The sequence below is a fragment of the Numenius arquata genome, chromosome 9, assembly GCF_964106895.1.
Source record: "Numenius arquata chromosome 9, bNumArq3.hap1.1, whole genome shotgun sequence".
Classification (NCBI taxonomy): domain Eukaryota; kingdom Metazoa; phylum Chordata; class Aves; order Charadriiformes; family Scolopacidae; genus Numenius; species Numenius arquata.
The window spans coordinates 37,214,056-37,225,322 of NC_133584.1; the positions used below are offsets into that span (position 1 = coordinate 37,214,056).

The following is an 11,267-nucleotide window of genomic DNA, read 5'->3' on the forward strand; positions in this document are numbered from 1 at the left end:
CTTTATTACTCTTCTGTAGTGGAAAATACGTAATGTCCGTGTCCCACTCCATCCATCCCCCCAAAACAGCAGCTACAGTGCCCTGGTACATTAAGCACATTCTGGAAACGTTACCCTTTGTGCACCTCACACCAGCCAGAAGCAGGAAACCTCATGGCAGTTTGCAGTGTTCTTCTAGTTAGAGCTCTTTATAATAGAATCATAGAATTATTTGGGTTGGAAGAGACCTTTAAAGGTCATCTAGTCCAACCCCCCTGCAACGAACAGGGACCTCTTCAACTAGATCAGGTTGCATCCATCATCCACCTAGATCAGGGCCCCATCCAATGTGACCATAAATGTTTCCAGGGATGGCACATCTACCTCTCTGGGCAACCTCTTCCAGTGTTTCACCACCCTCATTGTAAAACATTTCTTCTATCTCGACTAAATCTTCCCTCTTTTAGTTTAAAGCCACTACCCCTTGTCCTATTGCAACAGGCCCTGCTAAAATGTTTGTTCCCATCTCTCCTGTAGGCCTCCTTTAAATACTTGGCCCTTGGAAGGCCACCATAAGGTCTCCCCAGAGCCTTCTCTTCTCCAGGCTGAACAACCCCAACTCTCTCAGCCTGTCCTCACAGGAGAGGTGCTCCATCACTCTGATCATTTTTGTGGCCCTCCTCTAGACCTGCTCCAACAGGCCCATGCCTTCCCTGTGCTGAGGACTCCAGAGATGGACACAGGACTCCAGGGGGGGTCTCACCAAAGCAGAGTAGAGGGGCAGAATCACCTCCATCGACCTGCTGGTCGTGCTTCTTTGGATGCGGCCCACGATATGGCTGCTCTTCTGAGCTGCGAACGCACATTGCCGGCGCATGTCCAGCTTTTCATCCACCAGTACCCCCAAGTCCTTCTCAACAAGGCTCCTCTCAATCCTCTTCATCCTCAGCCTGTACTGACACCAGGGGTTGCCCCAACCCAGATGCAGGACCCTGCACTTGGCCTCACTGAACCTCACTGAGGTTCAGACAGGCCCACTTCTCCAGCCTGTCCAGGTCCCTCTGGATGACACCTCATCCCTCAGGCGTGTCAATGGCACCACTCAGCTTAGTGTCTCCCCAAACTTGTTGAGGGAGCACTCGATCCCACCGGCTATGCCATTGATGAAGACAGGTTTAAAGAAAAAGGAACTTTGCTTCTAAATGCCAAGGACTCCAAGGAGGAGTTGGTTGTATCTTTACCTGTAACACTCGCACAAGCGTTTATATTTATGTATATATACTTTGTATACAGTATATAGTATATATAAAGTATGTATATATATAAACTTGTATACAAGGTTTTATAAAAGTACAGACTGAACTAGTATGAAGTTGTCAATGAGCTGACATGCATGGGAAAGACCAAGAAACCTCCACATCCTCTGCTTGTGACTGTGGAATAAGATTTTTTGAAAGCTCCTCCACACATCATTTTCACTAAGGATTTAGAATTTAGGCACTATGAACCTTCAAGACGAGGCAACGGAATCATTACACAGCAAAAGAGAACATGCAGGGAGGTATCTGAGCCAGCTGCAACTAATCTGGCTCCAGACCTGAACACCTTGTGTTTATTAATAAACACTCAAAATATAGCCACTGTTAAAATCACTTTAATATCCGTACACCACCACAGCGTGTGAATGAGCCAGTTCACCTGCAGCTCGCTCGGGACTGTGCACTATGTTGGCTTACGCAAAAAGAAACATGCGTGCCCTCAGATTCCCATGTAGCGTTACAAAACGGGGTGGGATTCAAGTCAATCCATAAACTCCACAATACAATCCAAAGTCATCCAAAATAATTGTTTTTCTTCACATCTAGTTATGTGCTCAAATACAGATCCGACCCAATCATGGGTAGCTAATTTTGCATCAAAAAAAAAAAAAAAAAAAAATCAAACTAGCATAAACTTTATGATTTGCTAGTCCCGCACCAAGAAGGTAGTTATAACAGGGAACATGACAAGTAATGTGTGACAGAACTGAAATGAACAAAAGAAGAAACTAATTTTCCTTTTTTTTTTATCCCAAATCTCTTCATAGTATAAATTCAAATTGACAGAACAAAGATTAAAGAGTATTTTTCCCCTGAGAAGATATGCTTCCTCATAATTGTTATGTCAAAATCCCTGACATCTGAGCCTACTTTACCTAACACAACTAAAACTGAGAAAAAAAGGATACCCTGTAAGCCTGAGGTAAATAGTTTGAAATAATTGGAGTCAAATGTTTAACTATGAATAGAATCTTCTCTTAGCAAGAACAGTGTCTGATGGTAGAGTACCAGGAGAAAAAACTCCTCAATTAACAATCATCCTTACATAAAGGATCTGGACATATTATGTAAGCAGAAGGAAAGGGCATGGAAGAGCACCGTAAAACTCCGTGGCCCAGCATCTACCAAACGCAGTTAAACACAAAAAGAGGGAAGTGCATAAAACTTATGCAGGTTTTAAAAAAAAAAAAAAAAAAAAAGAAATAAGTGGAATTTAAAAAAATGTGATAAATACCATTTGTATTTTCAAATGTAACAAATTATACAAAGTCAGAAGAACTTGTATTAAGAACTGAATATACTAAAAATCTCAAGATATTAAAATTAAAATATATTTAAACAGAAAATTTTAAAATCAAACCACAAGGTTGTAAAACTTACTGGACAAATACTTGGAATCAAAATTTGGAAGTGCATTCAAATCTGCCCTTCAACTCTTTAGCTTTTCCTACCTGACAGATACTTGACTTTTTAGCATTTTCATAAATATAGGTAGCTAACTTTAAAATGTAAACATACATATTAGTTTTAAATTGCAGACTGTATTAGATGAGGTTGGTATAAAATTCAGATTCAGTTGTGACTTGCCAATTAGAGAACATAACCTAGGCAAATTTCCACACAAGGCTTCTAATTTATGAACCCAAACAGCAGTTTTGATTCAGAAACCAAGTGTCAGCTATCTAAAAATGCTAACAGACCTCAGTTTTAATTTATTTATTTTATTCTGCATGAATCGGGCGGGAGGTGGGGGATGATCAGGATCAGCACTGAATGTGGAATCTCCCCATACTAAATTCTTTCCAGGTTGCCCTAGAGCCAAATCTGCAGCACAGCAGAACTCCAGCTGATATCCCAACAAACCGGAATCATACAGAACTTCATTTTCACCTTCAGAATGAGAGCCAAAGGCAGACAGAATGAAAATTAAGATACATGCAAATATATCTTTTGCAATATCTAAAAAAGAAAGATCACGAAGCTTACATACCCAATGTATCTATTTTTGCTGCCTCACACCACAGTTGAACGTAAGAGTCTAAAATTAGGCATCCATCTCAATTTGAAAGCCGCATCCCCCAGGCTTAGCAGGTACCACTTAATTTCTGCTACAGTAACATACAGGACTTTGTTGTATACTGTAAAAGACACGCGCCTGGAGACAGCTGTGCATTGAAATCTGTAATGAAACGAGCCAGTATCACAGCAGAAAAATTTCACTGGGCTTCTTTCAAAAGCTTATCACACAAAAGTGATTCACTTCACTGCTACGTTCTCCAGGTTCTTTTCAATCGTTGCACTGCACCAATCCCTAAATTTCTACCGCTCCCCCGAGGCCTTTATTTCATTAGTTCTAGCATCACAAATAAACGACAAGTGATGATGATCTTAACCTCTCAACACGCCTCAACAGCTAACAGTTTAGCAAAGCAGCAACACGAGCAGGCGCTATCAAGAGCTGCTGCTGGAAGCTACATGGAACGAACCAGGAGAGCACAAGCCCTCAGAGGCTGCTCAGCTGCCACCTGAGCTTGAAGATTCACTTCACCCATATCTCCGCACCTTCCTGCTCAGCTCCTGTCCCAGTCCTCTCGCACTCCTGAGCTGCCAGCTGGGAGGAGAGCTCAGGGAACTCAAGCGCACGTTCATAAAACCAGGTTCATACCAAAATGCAATTGCCAGCACTTTCTTTCCAAACACATATGGAGAAGGGTAAGAAGTGACATCTCCTTTTGACCTTTCAGTCGTGGCATTTGCCCGGGAAATGGGTCCTCATCTCAAGACGAGTCAGATCTTCAGTTAGAAGATGAACCTCCACCCTATCTTGATGAAGCCTGGTTATGATGCCTCCCCCACTGTGGAGAGGGAAGAACCAGGTTCCAAAGAAATGACAACCCACCTCACCAACAGCAACCAGAAGCGCCTCCCTGATGTGAGTACGCTGCAACTTGGCCATTAGACTTGTGCTGCCTCTTTTGCTTCCCACCTCCACCTCGGGCCCTGCCAAATTACCTGTTGTATGGCTGAACAGCTTCAAAAGGGAAGGCAGGAAGTTAGTAAACATAACATTGTCAGGGAAGGCTGCTGTCCTAGGAACAGAGATGGGCACATAGCTCATAACCCTCACTTCCACTGCAAATTGGCCAATAAAGCATCCATCCCAAGCTCAGACTCCGAGCTCTCCTCGTAGCCAAGACATGAAACACAGCCCAGGCTGTACTCCACTGGAAAGCATCATCAAGAGTTCAGCAGCACAGGGTCTCCACAAAGTTTTAATCTGCTCTAATCCTAAGTAGTTTTCAACCTTGTTGAGGCACAAAAAGTCCAAGCTTCAATATGAATCCAGAAAGCACACTGCATTGTTTAACAACTATCTCCTGTATTTTCTAATTGTTAGAAATAATTGTTAGAAATGCTACAGCTCTGCTGAACAACACTGAGGTAGCATCTGATTCTCACTGCCCTGCCACAGTCCTGCAATGACAATGAAAACCAGAATTTCATAATGCCTTTAATGAAAGCACCACTTCCAAAAACTCCTATTAAGAGGGAAGTGGGGGTAGGGAAGAGAGCTGACACAAGCACTGAACAAAATCCATGCATATTAATTCAGTCATGGATTTTATTCAATTGTCAAAACCTTTCAGATGGAAAACGATCCTTTAGGAAGCAGTCCGAGTGATGATTTCTTTATTATTTCTTCACAGCTACTCAATACAAAATACCAAATGCAATTACATCAAAAAGAAGTTGAAGAACATTTAGTCCTCATCTGATGCGAAACATGTGCACAAACACAATAGGCATTAATTTCATCACCCTGACAGAAACTGGGATAAGATGCTAAGGGTCACAGCAAGATGACAGCATTCATCATACTGAATTACTAGTCCTTTCAGCCCTTCAAACGTCCTAATCACAGGCACATTTGCAGTCACTTTGGTTTTCATATTCTATGGTAAGATGCAACCGTTTATTGTCTGTATGAAATGTAAGAGACCAGGCTTCCTGAACACAGTAAGGACAAAAGCAGTAACACAACCACAGTTCACAGGCTACTTGATGATTTAGAAATTTGGGGTTGAACCAACCATCAGCACAAGCAAACGCAAGTCCTCCAAAGCGCTTCAGTTGCACCTGTCACTGACTGCTTTGGCTCATCGTTGATAACATCTTTTGCTGTCATGGACTTCCTACTCACTTTACAGACTTCAAGCATCTCATATATATTCTTCCTAAAAAGGAGTATTGGTAGTGCTTTTACAGCTTACAGCAGGAGAGGTGGGAAGCAACACACCCGCATCTGTGTCAAAAGCAACACCGGGCCAAAGCAGGACCGTTCTCCCTATGCCACTTTCCAACAGACCGCATTGACAGATTTCTCATTACTATGAGTATATATAATCCTGGAGATTGTTGAAGAGCTTTGTCCAGTTTACCTCATTTACAGGACTGGTGTGTTCTGGGTTGCTTTTTGTACTCTAAATACTGGTTCTTCAATTTTCTACAGCCAACTCCTGCATGCTAGCCAGCAAAAGGGCTATTTTTGGCATTTCAATAACAGAATTCTAATATTATTGGAAAATCTAACCTGATTCCTTCTTAGCTCAAGTTCTCTAAGGCTTCATAAAACAAATTGTTTGAGTGGAAAAAAACAGGTCTGACCCAAAGTTTAAAAAGGTAATATATTTACAGTATAAGAAAGTAAGAAATTTTTACAGTTACTTCATAAGCCGCTCTCTAGAATATAAATACTCGGTAAGGGTTCACAGCAGTTATGGCTCTGTAATTATTTTAGATCTCAATCAAATACTTAAGAGAAAGGGAACTATTAGTCTTTCAAGATTTGCTGTCACGTAGATCAGGTTATCACCTCATTTAGTTACCTTTCACAATCAAAAAGATTTGCTAAAAAGACAAGATGCCTTCCTAGCATAAACTAGAGTTTCTGTTTTAATAAACTTGACTAAAACCAAGGAGAACCAAAAAAAAAAAAAAAAAACCCACCAAGAAAAATACGTTTGTGAAGGGGAGACAGGTTTAGATACTTGATGGACTAACAGCAGATGATATGCAGAAACATCACCTCCTGACAGGTAAATAAAAAATAAATATCAAGATACACTAGTATTTAATTCAGTCAAAAAATAATCTATGTTTATGACCCAAACCAACCTTACTCCATTAAGGTCCCATTCACATTACGGGGAATTTCAGCAAAATTATTCTTTTAAGATGAGTCATCTCAAATATTCACAACTGCCTTAGAGAGTTATCATATTGAGAAACCATAAATACTCTAAGCATAATAAACCAAAGAATGCTAAACAGCACATAATGTTAAAGACTTTTTATATAGGGTAAGACAGCAGCAGTGCTAAGAAAAAGTTACTTAAGGATTTGATTCAGTAAGTCACTTAAGCATCTGTATAATCCTAATGACTTCAGTGAGACTACGCAACAAGTTCCAGCATTCTGATGGATGAGGCTGTTGGCCTCCCATTTATCCAGTTACAAAAAAATATCCTAACACGCTTCAATTGATTGAATAAATTATTAATAGAGTCGAAAAAGATGCTGAATTCCTCCCTCCCATGGCTATTACAAAGCCTTAATGCTGGTGAAGCCCTACAGATGCCTTTACGAAGCCATGCAAGTTACTATTCTTGCATTGTTTTTTGGGATTAAGTGATTAAGTTTAATGATGCTACACTTCTGTATCTAATTACATGCCTTAAACCAGCCAATTCACAGTGGCTCTCAGGTTACCATCCCAATCTCAAACACTCAGGCACATGCTTAACTTTCCACCGTGCGTTTCAAGTTAAACATGTTCACTGTTCGCAAGAGAAGGTCTGAAAGGACACCCCGTTTCTCCTCCCTAAACAAATGGAGGATATCTTCCAGTTAAAAGATACATGAATTTTAAGGACTCCACCTCTTACCTCCCTAGTTATATATCTTATTTTCCAAGATTTTATTTACCTTTCAGTGTCTGTTACTACTTTACTTATCCTATAACACGCTGTGTTGGTTTTGTGGGCTCTCTTATTTGTTTCTGTTATCCTTTATTTCAGCTTTGCATATATGATCTCCTCTTAACATCATCTCTTGCTTACTGTAACAAAGCATCTCTATTTTAATATTGTCCTAAGTGATCATCTGTGCTGTCTCCCACCATTATTTTTTTTTTTTGCGTGGATGAATTTTTTCACAATGCAATAAAAGAAAACAGAGGTCAAAAGATGAGGGCTGTCTTTTTGTTTCATTTGGTTAGCATTTTCCTTTCTGTATGTCACAGGCATTTCTGCGATAAAAGTTCTAAGTGGTTGCTACTCTGTGCATGCTATTTGTAAGAAATTTGAGTAATTTTTCTGTTACAATTTTTATTTTGATTTTTGGCTCTCATTCTTAGAATGGGTTGAATTAAGCTACTATACTGCAACTTTCAGCAGCTAATGACCAATGTGTGCTACTACACATCAAGATATCTGCATTAAAGATGCTGCTTAAAAAAGAAGGCAGATAAAACAGGAAGTACTTAGCCTGTGAACTACCACTCTCTCTTCCGTTTTTTATCTATTTTTTTTTTAAAAAAAAAACAGACACGTAAATCACAAGTTAAGTAATTTGGATCACAAGTTTGCATCACAAGTTAAGATGCAAAAGTGAAGTCACATGAGTTACAAGCCAAATCAAAAACTAATTACCACTAAAAGAAGATCTCACTTCCATTCTGTATCTGTTCTATCTATCCAGATGCCAAACCGTGCAATTGTCCTATCTGTAGCTGGCTTTGGGGGTTTCCACTTCAGTATAAAGCGAGGCCTACAACTGCAGCTCAAGAGTGGAAATTCGGAGAGACCCGGCCTGATTTTGAAATAGATGCTTCACAAGAGAGTGGACGAAAGCTTTAGCTGTAAATATGAAGAAGGGCTTAGTTGTACCAGCTGTGTCACTTGCCAAACATGTAAACACTTGTTATTCTGCACTCTCAAACACCTACAGCTGACGCCAGCTTCAGATACACTTCTGACTTTGAAAGTCAGGTTTGGGTACAGTAGCACTTGTCATTTACGTAATTATTATTTAAATGTAGAATTTAAAGTCTCCTTATTTTACTTTTCAAATCGCAGACAAATATGTAACCTTTCAAACACTTAACGCTCTGTGAGGTAAGTGGAGTATTATTATTCGAATGCAAATACCGCTCTGGTCACCCAAGAGAGGCCTACAGTTCCAACTTACTAACCCCAAAACCCCAAGCTCCTGAGACACCGAATAATCACAATCCACCACTGGCTGGTGCAAAACTTAAGGGCCAAAGACTGACAGTGGGTCGGCTGCACGAAGACTGAGAAGCTGTAATAACGTAGAGGGTAAGTAATCTATTTATTGAAAACCTGTACGTGTCTTAAGTACAGTTATAGTTGACTACGGCTTCCTCATCTGCTGCCAAGTTAACACTAGAGATGTGCCACACAGGGTTCAAGCGTGCGAAGGCGGCTGCCACTCAAGTGCTGACCCAGCACCACCGCTGTCGCATCCCTTCCACTTTTCCCGACCTGCAGAAACGAAGACAACACCAATTCTTCCATGAAAAGCACCAGACCAGCAGCGGCTGTGGGACAAGCCTGTCCTCTGCCGACACACACACACACACACACACACACACACACCCCCCCGGCCCCGCCGGTACCGGGGGCAAGGTCGCGCACAGCCCGCACCTGCTGGGCATCCCGCATGGCGGCGGGCGGGCCCGGCCAGCCCCAGGAAAGGCAAAAGCGGGGGCAGGCGCCGGGCGGGAAAGCCGCGGGGCCCCGGCCGACATCACCGACGGCTGCTGGCTCCCGGCGGGGCGGGGGGGGGTGGGAAGCCAGGCCGCAGCCCACCTCCCCTGCCCGGCTCACCTGCACGCCGGTGTAGTTCTCGAAGAAGAAGAGCACCATGCTCTGGTAGATGGTGTAGAGGCGGTCGTCCACCTCGCGGTAGAAGCGGGCGGGCAGCAGGGCGGAGAGGAGGCGCCAGGCGCCCCAGGCCAGCACGTAGGTGGGCGCCGTGCCCATCATGACGGCGGCGGGCAGGACGTAGCGCATGGAGTAGGTGTGCAGCACCAGCGACAGCAGCATCTTCCCGCCGCTTTCCCCCCCCCGGCCTCACCGGGACACCCACATGGGCAGCGGCGCTCACACGCAGCCCGGCCGCCCCGCCGGCCGCATCGCCCGCCAGACCCGCCGGGCGGGAGGGAAGCAGCAGCAGCGGCGGCGGTGGCCGACACCGGCAGGGAAGGAGGGAAGACTCACGGTTCACCGGCTCACGGCTCCCCCCGCGCCGCCTCCGCCACCATATTGCCCGGCCGGAGGAGGAGCGGCGCCGGCAGGAAGGCGGCCCCTCAGCGGCTGCGGGGAGACTTCCGGGAGGGGCGGGCGGCGGCGTGGCCCCGCCCCGCCCGCAGCCTGAGGGGACGGGCCCCGCCGCCGCCGCCGCCGCCGCCGCCACCCCCCTCACCCCCCTCACCACCCCCCTCACCACCCCCCTCACCACCACCCTCACCCCCCTCACCCTCACCCTCACCCTCCCGGCAGGCCCGACCGCCGGCGGGGGCTGCCCGGGAGCGGGCCCCGGCCCGTGTCGCCGTCCCCGGCCCGTGTCGCCGTCCCCCTCCCGCCCCACTCTGGCCCCGGGCACGCAGGGGTGGCTGCAGTGGCGGGGGGGTGTCCCCTCACCCCGTGGTGGCGGGCTGCTTGGCACCACGCGAAATGAGGCACCCGCGCTTAACGATTGATGAGCCGTAATTGGCATTAATTTTAACCTAGCGTAGGTTAGAAGAAAATTTACGGCATCACCACCACCGCACCCACCGCTTTCTGCCGAGCGGAGCACTGAGAAAATGGTCCTTCTGGCTTTCGCCAGCTGCAGCCGCAGTGGTGGTCGGGGCTTTGTGGGTTTTTGGTGCTGACCCGTTTGTGTTCCGACTCCCTCAGGTTCTCAGCAGAGCGGGCAGCTGCCTGCCTGCCTCCTCCTGTCCTCCTCTCCGGCCCCCGGTAGCCCATCTGCTTTTGAAGAAAACGCAAGAAGAAGTCTTGTAGAAAACAGCCACCTTCCCAGAGGGAGCTTCTTACCAAGCTCTAGCCCGCAGTGAAGTATTTAGTCCTACTTTTTTCAAAAATTTCCTCCTGAAGCTTGTGAAGATCTCACTGTTTTGAAAGAAGCGGGTGCGCGGTACCTTCAGCGGGGGTCTGTCTCCTTTGCCAGGCTTTAGGTGGGACGAGCTTTATCCTTTGCTGCTCTTTACCTCGTGCTAGCTGGTTTTTAATGCGTGTTGACAGTTGTGTCCTGGAAGAGTTCAGCAAAATAAGGCTGGGGAGATGATCCTAGGTTGAACCACGGTGGCAATGTTGTCTTCAAACCACCTTGAGGATCCTGAAACTCATATTTGACGTGCACCATACCTTCTGTGTCCCTAACAAGACTAAATGGTCTTTATTTCCTTCCCCCTTCCAGAAAGTGAGGGGGCAGGAGAGGTCATGGCAGCTTTTCTGTCAGGGCTCCCCATCCTAATTTGCGTGTACATTTCTGTCCTCGCTACCCTCTCTCAGGACTACCAGAACAGAGGCGTTTTTCCCCATTGTGGCCTCTTCTGGAAGGGATTTTTTCTGCTCTCAACCAAGAAAAGCTAGGTGGGACAGAAAACTGAGGAGGAAGCTTCTGTTTTGGGATGCCTATGACATGGCCACATGGAAGAGACGGTAATTCACCATGGTACAGGGAGGAGAAAGCAATCCAACACAACGCAGAGAAGGTACAGCTGATGCCAGGAGAGCAGAGCCAGGTATGCAGGAACAAGGTGAGGCTGGGAACGGCAGGACGGGTTGGAGAGTGGATCCAGACCTACTGCTTCACAAAGGCAACTGCAGAGAGAGAGACTAGGGATCAGAGCAAGGAGGTGTGCTTGGCTAAGGAGACTGT

The 11,267-nt window shown here is 45.3% G+C and overlaps 1 protein-coding gene across 1 annotated transcript in view; it reads right to left on the reverse strand.

The window, feature by feature from the left end:
- AGPAT5 (1-acylglycerol-3-phosphate O-acyltransferase 5) overlaps positions 1-9,678 on the reverse strand; it is a 60,124-nt gene extending 50,446 nt beyond the window's left edge. Inside the window, exon 1 of the mRNA XM_074153500.1 lies at positions 9,209-9,678. Within this exon, the coding sequence (XP_074009601.1) occupies positions 9,209-9,427 (219 nt within the window). The 5' untranslated portion in view covers positions 9,428-9,678. The remainder of the gene's footprint in view (positions 1-9,208) is intronic.
- Between the last annotated feature and the right edge of the window lie 1,589 nt (positions 9,679-11,267).